At 39.4% G+C, this 17822-nt stretch overlaps 1 protein-coding gene across 1 annotated transcript; it reads right to left on the reverse strand.

Moving 5' to 3' along the window:
- Positions 1-205: 205 nt before the first annotated feature.
- Positions 206-17822, reverse strand: EMB3147 (Acyl-carrier-protein S-malonyltransferase). The gene is made up of 10 exons (XM_088970209.1): positions 17142-17822; positions 2885-2970; positions 2666-2732; positions 2207-2349; positions 1774-1822; positions 1550-1687; positions 1369-1449; positions 953-1129; positions 786-872; positions 206-668 (listed from the first exon to the last, which is right to left on the reverse strand). Exons 1-10 carry the CDS (start codon positions 17463-17465, stop codon positions 606-608), a joined length of 1215 nt encoding a protein of 404 aa, XP_088826335.1. The 5' UTR covers positions 17466-17822; the 3' UTR covers positions 206-605.

The raw sequence follows: 17822 nt of genomic DNA on the forward strand, positions 1-17822 counted from the left end.
GGGAAGCGTACAGGAATGAACCGACTGAAAAAATGATCAGATTGTTTTCGATCAAAAGCTCAGCATCTATTTATGCAAGTGACATCTCTAGTGTCGGATGAACTTCAATGTAGAACTTCGCCTTATGCTTTCTAGTTTTCACCGAGCGGTGAGCGGTAACATATATTGAGCCCACCAGTGATCAAGCAAATTATGTCAAAGATCATTGAAAGTCAATAAGCAACATACATAAATAATAAAGTACCATTCCAAAGGTTAAAGTCTCAAAATGTTAAATGTCTGAATCGGCTTCTGATACTCACACAGTGAATAATCTGCAGATGGCCAATATACATTAAGTTTTGTTCAATCACCCATTACATCTGAATATCTCAAGACTGGAAAGCAAATCCCAAGCAATCCAACCCGAAAGTTCAAGATCAAAGTTCGGTCTTTGCATCATGTGCTCTATGTTAGTTTGGTATTTTCATCTGCAATGCAAACCCAGGCCCAACAGTTGAGAAATCAGGAAACCTTTGTGCCAAAAATCTTCAAGGCCTAAATGATTTGAATATGATTCACTAAAGAAGGCCTGAAGCCTCATCAGATGGGAAGGTTGTTGCCCCTCAAGCACCAATGTTCTCAATATCAGCACCTTTGTCCATCCTTTTCACGATGCCAGCAATAACCTGATAAATGATTCAGCAAAAATTAATCATTATCCAAAAAGCCTTTATTAGAGGCATATTTATTGCTGCTTTGACCATAAGCTAAACACTGGAACAGTTTCCCGTCAGATTGCTTACTTTTCCTGGTCCTAACTCATAGCTCTTCTTGAGCCCTTTGGCTAAGAGATTCTTCACTGTTGTCTCCCACTGAACTGGAGAAGTAACCTGCACTTCAAGGTTAGAAGTCTAATCAATTGCCACAACAAACAAAAGATGAGGAAATAATCAAATTTGAAGAGGTCCACCTGGCATGCCAATATCCTCTTAATTGTATCAGGATTTGCATGTGGCTGTGCATCTACATTTGATATGACTGGTATTCTTGGGGTTCTGATTTCTGTCATTGCCAAAGCAGCTTCCAATCTTGAAACAGCTGGTTCCATAAAACTAGTATGAAAAGCACCGGCAACAGATAATCGTACCTGGGATAAGAGAGAAGTTGCTATAAGGAACTTGCCTTTCAAATATGCAAGCCTTTCAGCTTTGGATGGCATAAGCCAGCATAATTTTCTGAAACTAGTCCACACTAGCATATCATGTCTGCTACATGGTTGAGACGTCAAGTTTGGCAACAGCAGCAGTTTACACCTTCAAGTTTTTACCAAAATGCCAATAAAGAAACGAGCAATCAAATAGAAAATAACTGGTTGAGAAAACTTACCGTCATCCGAGCCTTGAATGACTTGGCCTTGGCTTCAACTGCTTCCACTCCTTTCACACCTCCAGAGACAGCATAATTGCCCTGAAATTATAATTTATGAAGCCTAGTCCATCTCAAAGTCCAACCAAGTCAAACAGCAGGGTTTGTCAATCAATTAGAAAAGACCAAATATAAGTCTTACAGGACATAGGAAATTTGCAATCTGAACTTTGTTTTCCTCATCTACTTCTGCATTGGCTGCTTCACATAATAGTTGCACCTTTTCTGAATCCAGTCCTATGACACTGACCATGGCACTTTTAGCAGCATCAGCTGCTTCCTAGCAAAAGCCATTTAAAGGCATGATCACTAAAAGGATTCCTGAAACCACTATGAATAAGTAAAACATTAACTTTAGATAGGTACCTGCATTGCTTCTCCTCGTAATTTGACCAGCTTCAATCCATCCTCAAAGCTTACAAGTGGTTTTTTTTTTTGGAGGGTGGGAGAAGCATTAGAGTCAGCATTAACAAATGAGACCAAAAGAGGAAAAAAAATCAAATAAAAAAATAAAAGAAAAGGAGACCAATAGAATATAAACATGCACCAACATTAGATAAGACACACTTGTTAATGGGTTTTTGTGGGTATGTGGGTGGGTATTATGACGCGGTGATTAATGCCAGAGACAGAGAGGGCTCTTTGCAGTTCACAACCTAGAGCTTCTTGATTTGAACTGCATGCAAGGCCACAAACACACCTTATTCTAAACTGCCTAATGAAAGTTCTGAAGCATGAAGTGGATCTAAAGAAAATATCACTCACAATTTAATTTCTTAATTGACATATATGTGCTTACCTGAATGCCCCAGCAAATGCAAGAGCAGTGTATTCTCCCAAACTCAGACCACAAGTGACATCTATAGAATCAATTATCTGCTGGCCTCCATCACGAGCACGCAATACCTCAACTGCAGCTAGGCTTGTGACATAGATGGCTGGCTGGAAAGACAATGAAATGTGAAACCATGACAAACTAAGAAAAACTAAAATTCTTTAGAACCAGCAATAGAACAATTCAATTCAATGTAATTTATTGTGGAAGAGTGATTCTTCTATACATAACTTATTGGGCATTGTTTAAGATCATTAAGCATTAAGACTGCATATTCAGGTGGAGAACATGAGTTCGATTTACATGCATGTGCTACAATGGTAAAATTTGAAGTAGAATATAAAGCATTAAAATAACATATCGCTTTTCCACTGCAAACGACACTGAATTAACCGTGGGTATGAAGACATAAAAGAATTAGACCTGGCTTATAACAGTTGAATCCAGCTTTTCCTTTGGTCCATTTGTGCAGATATCCAGAAGATCAAAACTGCATTAAAAAAATATCTACATGAATACTCATAATAATGATTTTTATATAGAGAGAGCATGCTAAAGCAAAAGAGCAAGTATTTAACAGTAAGAAATGCAAGTTATAGAAAAAGTATCGAAAAGATCATATTTTATTTTGGTTCACTTCACCCAAGTATGTCATTTGCTTTCTTGTACAAGTTAGCAGCAGCTGGTACATTTTGAGCCTCCTTACCCATTCCAACAGCCTGTGCACCCTGAAACATGAAAACCATAGATTATCAGAAAGGCCCCTAAAATAGCAAACAGAACCATCACATGACATAATCATCCAAAACTGACTCCCAAATGAGCCCCATTCACCCAGGCTAGCTGAATTGACTAGATGAAATGTCCTGCACGTTTCAGCAGGCATGGAATTAGTTTTTGATCCACTGATGTAATTGCTAACTGGTATGATGATCCAAGTCATATTACTTGTCGCCCCCTAGAATTTACTTGAATAGTTGAGCTCAGGATGAAAACAAAAAATCAAAACCTTTTTGCCCAGAAAATAAATATTTCTGGGATAAAAGGATTGCTACAACTTATTCTTTTTGATATATGACCCCAAATTCACCATAGTTCAACCAATGAAAAACAACTAATATAATTAAATAAAAATGTATGGTGCAGGACAGTCTCCAAATGGAAAGGAAGTACTGCATTTGCATACTTGAAGAAGCTGAAAAACCCATGTTTCCACACTTTTATCAAGTGAAGTAAGATTCTCTGAAACAGGGAACACATGGCTGTCTCTTGGTTGGCCTGTTGGAGCAAAAGTGAACTTAAAAGAAGATGGAAAAGATATGAGCAGAGTCATTATTTCCACCCCAGTAAATAGAGGAGTCTCCCCTCAGGACAATCATGGTGCTAGGGAATAGGTAAATGATTCTATAATTGTATCATTATTTGGAAATAGAGAAATTTAGGTTTCTTTCAGGGAAAGAAACACTGACATGTAAAATAGAGAAACCAATAAAAGGAAAATAAAATGAAGAAAATATACAATGTCTTTGAAAATCTTGTGGGCCCCAAAATTATAACCATATCTTCTTTGTATGAAGACTCCCTCTTGGTCTCTTCTCAGAAAAGGAAAAGGAGAAAAGAGAAGAAACTAAAATTCCATTCTAGTAAATTCTTCAAATATGAGAATTGAATTATATGCATTTATGTATGTATATAAACTCAAACCATTAGCAACTCGACCAAACCAAACTATTTGACGTGAACTATGTGAACCCTGTTCTACATTTCCACTGTACCAATTATCTATATAGCCTAAGAGAAGAAGACTCAGAGTGAAATAAACTCTAAATTCCTACACGATCATAAATTTTTTGATCTGTTAGGACAACTCTAAGATCAAACTGCTCCAGACCTGCATGATTAAAGCATACTCGGAACAACCATAAGCAGCACAAATCCAAAACAAAACCGAAACTCATCTGCTTCAATAGTAAAAGAACAGTAGAATGATGATTCTCCAGTTATACAACCCTAAAATTTTGCCCAATAGTGAAAAGGGGTTCACCGAACAGAAAGCGAATGAACTTCCAAATGCAGTTTATGGATCTTCAATCCAATAAAAGTTATGGCCTCCAAATGCCTATGACAAAATGTTCACAAGATTTCAACTTTTCAATTACAGGACCTCTTTCTCCCCATCCATTCTTTCTTCTTCTTTCTGTCTTTTTTTTTATAAAAAATAATTAGAGAAGAATTCATTGATGAAAAAGAGTTAAACTGAAGTATGAACTCTTCTACAAGTGACGAAACCATAAGAATACAGATATGTAGTATATCACAGGCCGACCTAATGACAAAACAATAAACAATAGGGAAAAAAACAGATATACTGCCTCCACCCCTGGGCCTGGTGCATGCAGAAAAATACAAGATTATTTCACTCCACTCCTCTAGCAAGTAAGTTGGCAAAGACATTAGCTAATCTAGGCACCCAACTGAATAAGGTGTTCAAGGAGGATGTTAGAGTTTTTGCCTCTCTAACAAGGAATATCAGGGACCAAGGGCTTTTATTTGAATATGCCACTTTACAGCCCACTTCTAATAAAAAGCCATTCCATCCTGAAGAAAAGGCCAATTATAGGACTTGTATGAGGGCTAAGAACTTCACTCTTAGAGAGTTCCCTTTCCCTACCTTCCATGATAAATGCATGATAATGAAGCTATCGTGGTTTCTAAAGTTAATCAACAATTTTCCTTTGTTCTGCACTTTCGCTCAACTTCCAAATTTACTGTCTATTCAGTTTGTTTCCACATCTTGTTTTGTTTTTGTCCTTTTCTTTTGTTCCTCAAAAATAAAAGAACTATCAAGTTAATAAATTACCAAGTTTGTTACAGGTTTATTAAGTTAGTTAGTAATGGTTAGAACACTATAATATGAATGACCCTATGGATTGGTGGCAATACATTTTGTTACTATTCCATATCAGCTAATTAGCCACCATGTATTAGACTGTGCAGAAGTAACACCAACAGCTGAAATTTCAATCATTCAGACATAATAATTGAAAAGAATGCCCATAAAAGAGGGCTTTCATTTGCTACATGGTGAGGCCAAAAGATTCCAACTACAATTTTCCAACCTTCATTTTTATAGAAATAAAGAGGCGGTGAAAAGTACATATTATCAAGCCTATTCTCAATAGAGTGAGCCTGATCCATATAATCCACCATGGGAAAACAAATCCACTTAGGTACATACACATACAAGGTAAGTACAGAGGGTCATTTAGTCTGGGAGAAGCCCCCCATGTTTTTTCACCTTCAAATATTCATTGTTAATTGCTTTAATTTTTTTTTTTCATTTTTTCAGATACTATATTTAAGAAAAAAGGGATATCCACTCCCCAAGCTGACTCATTGAGATTCATCGAACAAGTTAACTCCCGGTTCTTGAACTCAAAATCACAATTTTCTTATAATATAAGAAACACAATCTCCAACTCTCCAGACTAAAGTTCAAGAAGACAAATTTGAAGTAAAAATCAGTTTAATAACATCAATCATAATAATTGAAATGTTGCCACTAGAGCAATGTTGTCAAAATCTCTTGATTTACGATACGATTCATGATTTGAATTGTGAATCCCAAAGGGTTTCGATTTGAATCTTATGTCCGAATCCTTTAATGCAAAAATCTTACGAGTTTTGTTTGAATCTCTCAAAAAACCATCCAACCTAAAAGCTTAAGCTGTTGAGCGAAGTCCTTGAATAGGTTTTATTCTCTAACATGCCCCCCTCACACGAAAGCCCATTGGACTTGAAGTGTGGACAGCACAGGCCCACCCATACATTGTGCTGAAACTTAATTAATTATAATGGGGGTAATGAGGATCGAACAATGGACCACTTGGTCAAAGTGGCTCTAATACTATCTCAAAGAACCATTCAACCTAAAAGCTTAAGCTGTCAAGTGAATTCCTTGAATAGGTTTTATTCTCTAACAGAATCCCATGATTCGAATCATAAATCTTACGATTTCTACGATTCAAATAAATTCAATTAAGAATTAGTTATCTACTTTGTTATGTTTTTGTTTATATTTAGTTTTGTCAAGGGAGATTTTCTTTTAAGCCCTTACTAGAAAATGATTTATTTACATTAATTAAGACTATAAATTGAGTTCACCTTCCATCATCTGTAGATTAAAGAGCCATTGTATGTGCATTTGTTTGACCTTCAAGTCAAACTTGATTATTTTAGGTACATATATGATATATATAGATTAAAAATTGGGTAAAGTCACTTTCCTATATATATATTTAGCCTTTTAATATATCTATATTTAATTTTTGACAAGTTTATAAAAAATAGAAATAATCTTACGATTTACGATAAGATTCACGATTCTATTCGATTCGATTCAACTTTCTCTAAAATTTACGATACCATTATGATTTTCAAAACATTGACTAGAAGCCCTTCAATTCGACATAACTAAAAGAAGTCAGTAATCGACATCTTTAAGTCAGTTTAGAAACCGACCTAACTCATGGATTAAAATGGACCCACGTGGTCCATATAAAAACCATAAAACATTAAAACTGCCTCTTGAAAGCGGTGCAACACAAGTATAAATAGGGGTTAACCCCCTACGGTTGTAAGGTCAGTGTGTGTGTGGTTTAAGAGATATATTGTGTGTTTATGTTTGTATCTTTGTGTGTTTTGCATTAGTGATATGCATAGCTATTTTTAGCTATAGTGCATTTGCTTTTATTGTGTGATCCCGCTTGTTTGTTGTGTTTCTATATTTGGTATCAAAGCAGGTTGACCGAAGTCACCACTCTGTCACATTGACGTTTGAGTAATGAAGATCTAGCCATTACTCTATCAGATTAGAGCCATCCACTGTGAGCAGTGTAATGTTGTGAAGCCGATTAGTCTGGGACTAAGCTTCTTGGTGAAGGGCAACAGAGGAGAATTTCACCAATCATAATGGCGGGTTTAGCCAGCATACTTGCGGGAATGGAGAAGCTAAACCACTATAACTATGATAGTTGGTGCACATGCATAGAGTCATATTTACAAGGTGAAGATTTGCTGGAAGTAACAATTGGAGGTGAAACTACTGCTCCCATTGACGAGAATGCTAAAAAGAAATGGAAAAGCAAGGCAGGTAAGGCTCTTTACGCTATCGAAATTACTATTGAGAAAGAATTTTTAGAGCATATAAAAAAGGCAGGCTCCAAGTGAAGCCTGGGATATTTTATCTAAACCATTTTCCAAAACAAATGAAGTTCGGCTTCAGATGTTGGAAAATGAGCTTACATCGATCAGTCAAGGATCGATGACAATTAACCAGTATTTTACAAAGGTAAAGAGCCTTTGTGATGAAATCTCTCATTTAGATAAAGAATCTGCAATTAGTGAAACCTAAGTGAGACGAATAATTATACAAGGGTTGAGACCCGAGTATAACGGGTTTACGACAACTATTAGAGGCTGGTCAACACAACCATCGCTTGTTGAATTAGAAAACATGTTGACCAACCAAGAGACACTAAATAAGCAGATGGCTAGTGTCTCAATCAAAGAAACATAAGAAGCACTTCTCACTCGAAAGAAGGGACCAAGTAGAAGGCCTAAGCAGCAGAAGCCTGCTAAGTTTTATCAGCAGAAGGAAAGTTATCAACAAAGGGGATCTTCTTAAACACGTGCTGATAGCACTCAGCAGTATAAGAGTTATCAACACGAGATAATATGTTACTGTTGTTTCAAGAAAGGCCATTATGCACGTGAATGCTGGTACAACAAAAGGAAACCAGTCTAAGGAAATTCAGCAACGTCAACTAGTCAACAAGAAGATAAAGGAAGTGAAGAAGAATGGGAAGTTGAAGCTTCCTATTGTATTATAGAGCCAGATGAGCATGGTTGCTCTGTTGAAGATTATTCAACAGTATCAGCACTTACTGTCTTGCCAAATCCTGTAGCAGTTGACTATAGCTGAGACTGGATTGTTGACTCCAGATGCTCAAATCATATGACAGGAGATAAACAGAAGTTTCAATCTACGTCAAAATATAAAGGCAAGCGAGTTGTTGTTACAACTAATAATTCAAGACTTCCAACCACCCATATTGGTCAAGCATTATGCATCTCATGATTCAACAAAGAAGAAGCACAACTCCAAAATGTCTACCATGTGTTGGGTATGAAAAAGAATTTACTATCAGTATCTCAATTAACTGCATCTGGTAATTTTGTAGTGTTTGGTCCGAATGATGTTAAAGAATATCAGAGAATACATAGACCGAAGGCACCACTTATGGAAGGACGAAAATTAGAGTCTATCTATGTAATGTCTGCTGAATCAGCTTATGTAGAAAAGACTCGACGCAATGAAACTGCTGGTCTCTAACATGCAAGACTTGGCCATGTTGGATACAATAGGCTCAAAGTAATGATGGCAAAGTCAATGTTGAAAGGCCTCCCTCGATTGGAAGTACGAATTGACACAGTATGTGCTAGATGTCAATCTCCTGTAGCCAAAGGGTGAGGAACTAAGATGGGAGGGAAAATGGAGGGGATGGAGTTCGTGCAGGCAGGTCAGTGGAGGAGATCCTTGAAGATAGAAGCAAAAAATCTCCTGTTCGAAGAGATGAGAATCAAGGGGAAGGTAAGGGAAGCGAAAAAAGGTACAATATTGCTGGAAGGATTAGAAGTGATCGAGTGGCTAAGAAAGTTCATAGCTGGAGCCTATTCAAAAGGTAAGCAGATAAACTGGCAGGATTTTAGTACACTAGAAGGGAGAAGATATGTTGTTGAATGTAAGAGGAATAGAAAGGGGTTCTTCATAGCTTTGACTGAATTTTTTGGGAAGGGACAGAGGCAACTGGTGTGTCTACCAGCAGGAAAACAGAACCAAGGCTGGGGGGAAGTAGACTGGCTGCTCAAAGAGTTCTTAGTTCAAAGAGTAGCAAATGAGAAAAAAGCCTCCATAAGAGAGGAGAAGGCTTATTTCAGTAACAGCAGGGTACAACAAGGGCCAGTGGTCATGGAAAAAACAAAAGGCCATTGCAGAATGGTGGGAGGTCTAGAGAGAGAGGAGTGGGATAGTAAGTTTGTGATACAAGCTAAGGAAAAGGTTATTGATTGGAGGAGGGTAACTGACTTACTGGCAACCAGGTTGAAGTTGAAGAGTGTCTTCATAGTAACCGCCTTCGATAACTGTAAAGCCATCCTAGATCCATTAGAGAATGATTTGGAAATATTAGCTATCAATGTTCAGGCTGAGTTCGGATCATTCACAGTCTTCAAATGGAATCCAACATCCAACTCCAAGGATTTTTTTGTTGAAGATGGTGTGGTGGTGCGTGTAATAGGCTTGCCATTCCATCTATGGAAACAAGAAATAGCAGAGTCTATAGCTGTGTTGTGTGGAGGAATCTTGAAAGGTGCTTTCTGGGGCGATCTCTATTCAGTAGCAATCCTGCTAAGTGGTGTGAAGCCAAAAGAAATTCCACGAAAGGTAGAGGTACAAACAGAGGGGAGCTTTGTCTCTGTGTGGTTAGCTTCCTCCATTGAAGCAGGGCTGTGGAAGGAGGCTCGGTTGGTAGGAGGGGAGAAGGAGGAAGAAGAAGCACTACGTGGACTAGTGAGATGGGTAGTTCAAATGGGAAGGGATGTTTCACTAAAAAGGGCCAACATATTCTGGGAAGCCAAAAAGCTTTGGGGCAGTTGGAAGGTCAAACTTGGAGAAAGCAAGAAGAGGGTATGACAAATGGCAGATCCTTTGCACACATGGTGTCAGGGGAAAAAGACAAAAAGCTTCTACTGTCGAAAGGGAGAAGGCTGAACCAGCAATCTCAGACAGGGGCGTGACTCTTTAATTGGTCACGTGGGACGAAAAGAAGGGACCAATCAAGTGGATCCCTATTATGGTGGGCCGGAGAAGGCTTTTCAAATAAAGGACTTAAAGTTGGGCTCCTATAGTCTTGAGCCCAAGGCCCATTATAAAACAGGTGAGCCGAGGGACTTGTTAAGTAAGCACATGACTGGGAGGAGGGATGAGCTGATAGACGAGATAAAGCGTTTATCTTCTTCAACCCCGTACCCTTCCTCTCGACTGAACAGTTCAGGCGCAAAAAAGTCTCAAGACTCGCAATCTTGAGGCTCTCTACATTGGGTCCCATCCAACCTGGCGACCATCTCTCACCAGATAGGCGCAACCCGAGATACATGAAGCCTAGTGATGAGAACATAATAGGGCTTGAAGATTGGTTGAGTGAACAAAACAGTAACGACGATTCTGATAGAGACGAAACGCCAAGTCTGGGGAGTTTGTCTCCGAAAAGCAACAATGATCTTCTTGAAACATAAAGTTTGCATACAGAGTTGTTCTTAGAGGAAGAGACTGAAGAGGCAGGTGGCGGGAAGACTAGGAATGGTGAAGAAATTGGTTCTAAAGCTATGAAAACTCCTCCTCCCTTTGTCGAGGGAGTTGACCCTGAGTCTAATGAATTACAGGATGTTGGTGGAGAGGGACAAGAATCGGCCGTGAGGATGGATGCGGGTATTCCAGTGTCGGAAACACAGAGAAAGGTTTTCCAAGTGGGTAGGTCGTCAGGAAGTGATTCTTTTACCATGTCTACTTCCCAACCTTGTCCAAAAAGGGGAAAGGCCTTAAAACCATGTGCCGCCTGTCAGCAAGTCATTTTCAGTGATTCTAGTCCTACCACCGTCCTATTAGGTATGGGTGTCAATTCTGTTTTAGGTATTGACTTGTTTGCTATGCCTGTAACAGATATCCCAGCTTCCCATCCAGGAGTTTCTGATGCAAGAGAGAGGGTGATAGTGGAAGGAGGAGAGAGGGTGTTGGAAGGAAGTAGTAAGGGGGGGGCGGATAGAATTTGGGAGTTGATCTGTACAATGATGGAGGAACAAAATAAAAAGGAAGGACTCGTAGAAAGATGTTGTAGCAAAAATAAGTGCGAGAAGGGTAAAATTCCTTCTCAAACATTGACTGGAAATGATGGAGAAATTGGGAAGGGGGGGAAAAGAGGAACAAATAAGAAAAAAAGATCTGAAGTGGAAAGGCTAATCTCAGACATTGAGGGGGATTTAGAATTCAGTGGTAGAGGGGATAGGAGGAAGGGCCTAAAATGAGGAGAATATGGCCTCTTATTGGGTCCTTTGCTATTTTGTATCGATGAAAATTATTAGCTAGAATGTAAGAGGGTTAGGGAGTGCAAGGAAGAGAAGGGCGATCAAAGACCTACTCCGAAGGGAAAAACCTGATATTGTGTTGTTACAAGAATCCAAACTGATGGAATTATATGGGAGATGGGTGAGGAGTTTTTTGAGGTCTAGAGGTTTAGGTTGGAGCTTGTCTCCTTCTTGGGGAGCCTCGGGGGGGGATTGTAACACTATGGAGGGAGGATGTGGTGGAAGTAGTGGAAGAATTGATAGGCAGATTCTCAGTTTCCATTAAGTGCAAGAATGTAGAAAATGGGTGTGTATGGGTCTTAACCAATGTTTATGGCCCTAATTCCTATAGAGAGAGGAATGAGATGTGGGAGGAACTATATGCAATTAAGGGGCTATGGGATGGTCTTTGGTGCCTGGACGGGGATTCTAACGTCATTAGGTTCTCTGATGAAACCAGTAATCCCCAACAGGTAATCTCAACAAGCATGAGGAAATTTAATGGTTTTATTGAAGATTGTGAACTGAAGGAAATACCTCTGCTGCAAGCCAGTTACACTTGGTCCAACCTTCAGGAAACCCCTTTGTGCTCAAAGTTGGATAGATTCCTTTTTAACCTTGCTTGGGAGAATAGTTTGGAAAACTTGGTTGCTAGGGCATTACCTAGGGTCACCTCCGATCACTGTCCTATCCAAATAGGAACTGAGTCTTTTCCTATAGGACCCAAACCTTTTAGATTCGAAAATATGTGGCTTACCCATCAAGATTTTGTGAAAAAAGTGAAGGAGTGGTGGGGTGAGGAGGAGAGGGGGGTAAGATGGAAGGGGATCAAGTTCCACAAGAAATTAAAAAGGTTGAGAGCCAAAATAAAAGAGTGGAATAGAGATCAGTTTGGTAGAATTGAGGAGCAAAAATTGGGCCTAATCTCTCGAATAGAGAATTTGGATGTAAAGGAATCTCACAATGGGCTGACCGAGGATGACAGAGTGTTAAGGAGACAATTAAAAAAGAAGTTGGAAGAAGTGTTATTGAGGGAAGAAATCAATTGGAGACAAAAATCTAGACATAAGTGGATTAAGGAAGGCGATGGGAACACTAGATTCTTCCATGATTTGGCCAATGGGAGACGAAGAAAGAATTTTGTGACCAAGCTAGAGATAGGAGAGGAGGTGATTACCAACCAGGATGATATAGCCAGAAAATTTGTGGACCACTTCAAATCGATTTATAAAAGGCCTTTGAGTGAGAGAACAGTCATGGAAAGGGTGGATTGGCCAAGGATTGATGGAGTGGCAAGGTGGCTAGAAAGGGATTTCGAGGAAGAAGAGATTAAGAAAGTTGTCTTTCTAATGGATAGATCCAAGGCTCCGGGTCCAGATGGCTTTACAATGGGTTTTTATCAAGACTGTTGGGAGGTGTTGAAAGAGGATCTAACTGAAGTCTTTAAGGAATTTGCAGACAATCACACTATAAGCCCTGGAATTAATGCCACCTTTTTGGCCTTGATACCTAAGAAGAATGATGCCAATCACCCAAAAGATTATAGGCCTATTAGTCTGGTGACAAGCATCTATAAAATTCTGGCTGAAGTGCTCTCATTGAGAATCAAAACAGTCCTCCCTACCATCATTAGTGAAACTCAGGGGGCTTTCATTCAAGGGCGACAAATAACAGATCAAATCTTAATTGCGAATGAGTGTATGGAGGAAATGAAAAGGTCTAGTAGGAAAGGATTCATTTGTAAATTGGATCTTGAAAAGGCCTATGATTTGGTGGATTGGGAGTTTCTATTAGAGGTTATGCGGAATGGTGGTTTTGGGGACAAGTGGTGTAGTTGGATCTTTGGGTGTATCAGTACTTGTCACTACTCTATTCTGGTAAATGGTACGGTGAGGGATTTTTTTCTAGCGTGCAGAGGTGTTAGGCAAGGGGATCCACTTTCACCATTCCTTTTTACCTTAGTAGCTGATGTGATTAGTAGGATCATTACTAAGGCTGACAGCGAAGATGCCATCAGGGGTTGGAGAATAGGGAGACACCAAGTCCCCGTCACCCACCTTCAGTTTGCAGACGACCTAATGATTTTTTGTGAAGGAGGTCTTAGTGAAAAGGTAGCAAACCTAAAGGAGCTAATATAAGGATTTGAAAGTGTCTCTAATTTGAGAATAAATCTAGAAAAAGAGTTGCGTAGCAGGTATAAATTTGGAGGTAGGGAAGGTCGAGGCTATTGCGGAGTGTCTTGAGTGTTCCACCTCTGCTTGGCCTATGTCATATTTAGGGCTTCCTTTAGGGGCAAATCCTAGGGAGAGTAAATTTTGGACCCCAGTGTTAGAAAAATTTGAGAAGAGATTAGTCTCTTGGAAGAGGAACTATATCTCTTTAGGAGGAAGCTAGGAAAGCTAGGAAGCTGGAGAAGTTGATGAGAGACTTCTTATGGGAGCCGGGACAAGAGAAAAATGATCACTTGGTTAATTGGGAAATTGTGTGCAGAAGTAAAGAAGAGGGGGGTTTGGAAATTGGGAGGGTAATTAGAAAGAATCAAGCTCTGTTAGGGAAATGGTTGTGGAGATGGCCTTTGGAAAGAGAGAGATTGTGGCATGAGGTGGTGGGAAGCATTCATGGGAGGTCAGAGAATAGATAGGATGCTGGTGTATCGAGGCAAGCTAACCTAGCAGCACCTTGGAAGGCTATTCACAACACCCTTCCTCAATTCCTCAATTTTATCAGGCATGAAGTCTGTTCTGGCAACTCTATCCTTTTTTGGGAGGATATTTGAGTAGGAGACTCACCGTTAAAGGATTTGTTCCCCTCGCTTTTTTCTATTTCTTTGTACAAAAAATAGGTGGTCTCAAAATTTGTCTCACCCTTGGGAACACCCTTAGATCCTACTTGGGATTTTGGTTTTCGTAGAGGACTTAGGGATGCTGAAATTGAGTCTCTTTCTTTTTTGTTGGGTGTCTTAATCAGGTTTGTTTGGATCCCTCCAAGCCAGATAAGAGGGTTTGGACTCCTAGACCCAATGGAACCTTCACTTGTGCTTCTTTTTTCAAGTCCATCTCTCAACTTTCTACTCACCAACCCTTTCCGTCAAAAGAAATTTGGTGTAGGCCAGTCCACCCAAAAATTATGGCTTTTTGTTGGGAAGTTTTCCATGGGAAAGTAAACACTTTAGACAACCTACAAAAAAGAAGACCTTTTCTCTGTATTTCTCCTAATTGGTGTATCCTCTGTAGAGCTCATGGTGAGGATTGTTACCATCTATTAGTATCTTGTCCATTTTCTGTAGACCTTTGGGCTTGACTACTTTCGTTGTTTGGGAGCAATTGGAGTCTACCAGCAGAAGTTCACATGCTCTTCAACCATTTTACCTTTTATTGGCCTACAAAAATAGGGAGAATTATGTGGAGATGTGCTCGTGCTGCCTTGACTTGGACTCTTTGGAAAGAAAGGAATCTCAGAATTTTTCAAGATAAGGAAAGGAACAGCCAAGATTTGAAAGACTGTGTGTTAAACAGGGCAATACATTGGCTGAAGACCTTGGAAATCTTTCGTCAATTCTCCTTTAATGACATTTGGAGAAATTGGTTATCAGTGGCAAGGTGCTCATCTTTAAATGCCAAATCAATTACAAGTTGGTCACCTCCACCCGAAGGCTCAATTAAGTTGAACTTTGATGGAAGCAGCATGGATAATCCAGGATTATCCGGAATGGGGGGTGCTTTGAGAAATGAGAAGGGAGAGATTTTGTTGCTCTACTTAGGTCCTTTGGGAATTGGGAATTCCATTAGGGCAGAACTTTTAGTTGTTGCATAAGGGATCCAATTTGCAAACCAGCTGGGGGTACAACAACTAATAATCGAGGGGGATTCCAAAGTGGTGGTGGGTTGGTTGAAAATTTCTAAAGAGGCTATGTGGCAATACAAGAATGAAATGAAGAAATTTAGTTGGTTGACAAGGAATATGTTGGTCACTGTACAATGGGTGGGGAGATCAGCAAATACCTTATCAGATGTGTTAGCTAAGCAAGGGGTAAATAGGGAAGAATTATTTTGGGCTCAGTTGTGATTCTTATTTTTCTTTCCTAGTTTACTTGTAAGTTTCAAGGAGGGGCTGCAGCTCGCGCCTCTCACTGGGATGATGTATGAATTCACTCTAATTTGCTTCTGGATCAATAAACTTACTATTATTCATCAAAAATATGGTAAGGCACACCAATTATCATATACTGAATCAAAGTTTCGAGCTAAACCACCTTTGGAGCTCATTCACTCTTATATACTTGGATGAGTGAAGCAAGAATCAAACATCGGGATGTGGTATATGATAACATTTATTGATGATTTCTCAAGACAGCAGCATATGTTATCAATCTACTACCGCAAGCATCACTTGGCTTTCTCTCACCATATGAGAAGTTATGAAATCATTGACCCATAGTAAGTGACTTTTGCGTATTTGGTTGTGTATGTTATGCATTTGTGCCAAACCATCTATGCAGCAAGTTCAATAAAAGCTATTGGGTATATATTCATCGGCTATGATAATTAAAGAAAGGGATATGGAGGTGTTGTGATCCAAATACAAATCGTTGCTATACATTTCGAAATGTGGCATTCAATGAAGCTACGTCTTGGTGGTCATCTGAGAGAATCATACTACCCAATTTTGAAATTATAGAAGAGAATTTGCAAGAGAAGATAAATGAGAAAGAAGATCTAGAGCCCCAACCTAGCTCAACTGATACTCAAAAATCTCCAAGACCATGGAGCATTGGTGTTCGTGAGCAAAAGACAGCTGAAGATATTAGACCAAATCAAATGGAGGAGCTATAGGAACAACCAAGACAAGAATTACAAAGGTCAACTAGGGTTAGACGCCCTAACCCTAAGTATATAAATGTTGCACTTGCTGAAAAAGTCAGCAACTTAGATGGCAAAAGGCAAGAAAAGAGATTCAAGGCTTAAAGCAAAAAGAAGACTTTGGATGATTAACAGGAAAGAAGTCGTTGCTGAAGGGGACAGATGAAAGAAGTCAGCAACCGACTTCCTTAAGTAGGTTTAGAAACCGACCTTATTCATGGATTAAAAAGGGCCCACGTGGTCCACATAAAAACCATAAAACATTAAAACCACCTCTGAAAGCGGTGGAAAACAAGTATACGGTCGTAAGTAAGGTCAGTGTGTGTAATTCTAAGTTAAGTAGAGCGTGTGTGGTTTAAGAGATATATTGTGTGTTTATGTTTGTATCTTTGTGTGTTTTGCGCATAGCTATTTTTAGTTATAGTGTATTTGCTTTGTTTTTCTTCTATGGTCCCGCTTGTTTGTTGTGTTTCTATAATAACTACAGAAGTAAAAGCGCTAAACAAGGTAAAAAGCTACAATTTGCTTCGAGTACCATTAGCCTAGGAAATATAGATTCTTTTTTTTCTTTCAAGAAAATTGTTTACACCTCTTCGGAACTCGGAAGAGCAATGTTTAAAGGAAAAGAAAAAAACAATGCTGATCAAACTGAGTTACAATAAGTTTATAAGAACCCAGAAGAAAGAAAAAGAACAGTTTTTTCTCCATAAAATCCCATTAGCAACAGTATGCATTTCATATTAAGAAACCATTCAGTTCAAATTCTCGCAATTGGATTCTCCACAATCTATCAATTACATTTGATTACACCAATAAGTAATAAATTAAGTAAAAAATATAAAGAATCATATCTCACCCACCTGACCAGGAAATAGAAATGCACACAAGGGCTTATAATCCAGAAACTGGGTGTCATCAACAGCCGTTTGAGATCCAACGGAAGCGCTCATGAAGACTCTAGATTTTTCCAGATTTTTAGGACTAAAGCTTCGAATTCCATGTTTGGAACAGGAAAAACCCAACGAGCTACAGCTCTTGGAGGATTCCGAAGCATTGAGAGATAGCTTCTGCAGAGAAATCGATGGAAGAAGAAGTGAAGACATTGTGGAGATCGGAGAGAGTGAAAGACCGCGGATGTAACGGTGGGGTGCGCAGGTTATAATATTAGTACAGAGAGAACGCATGCATTTAAGCTTGTTGTGTAGGCAAATCTTCAGTTAGCGCCAGCGGAGTTAACGAAGCTGTTCGATGGACGACTAGAGTTGGCCAATGGCCAAAGCTACATACAAAGAAAATCAAAGAAACCGGCCAACGGCCAGTAGGGTTTAATTGTGCTGTGTTTGGGGATGACATCGGACCGAGCTATACCAGGCTGGAATCAACCTGGCCCAAGGGCCAAGTTGGCGGGGCCTAGGTTTAAACTCAGCCCAGTGTTATGCAGTAGTCTGTAGACGAGTCGAGATGGTTCCATACTCGCATCGCATAGGCGAATAGCCCTCGTTCCATTTAGGAGACGCGGGATCAAACCCAGGGATATGGCC

This window comes from Nelumbo lutea, chromosome 2, assembly GCF_056320005.1.
Source record: "Nelumbo lutea isolate HS-2025 chromosome 2, American lotus-T2T, whole genome shotgun sequence".
In the NCBI taxonomy this organism is placed as follows: Eukaryota; Viridiplantae; Streptophyta; class Magnoliopsida; order Proteales; family Nelumbonaceae; genus Nelumbo; species Nelumbo lutea.

Coding starts and splice junctions, on each gene's coding strand:
- EMB3147 (XM_088970209.1), bottom strand. CDS start 17,465: ATGCGTTCTCTCTGTACTAATATTATAACCTGCGCACCCCACCGTTAC. Junction 873..952: donor AGAGGATATTGGCATGCCAG/GTGGACCTCTTC, acceptor CTTGAAGTGCAG/GTTACTTCTCCAGTTCAGTG. Junction 669..785: donor ATGAGTTAGGACCAGGAAAA/GTAAGCAATCTG, acceptor ATCATTTATCAG/GTTATTGCTGGCATCGTGAA.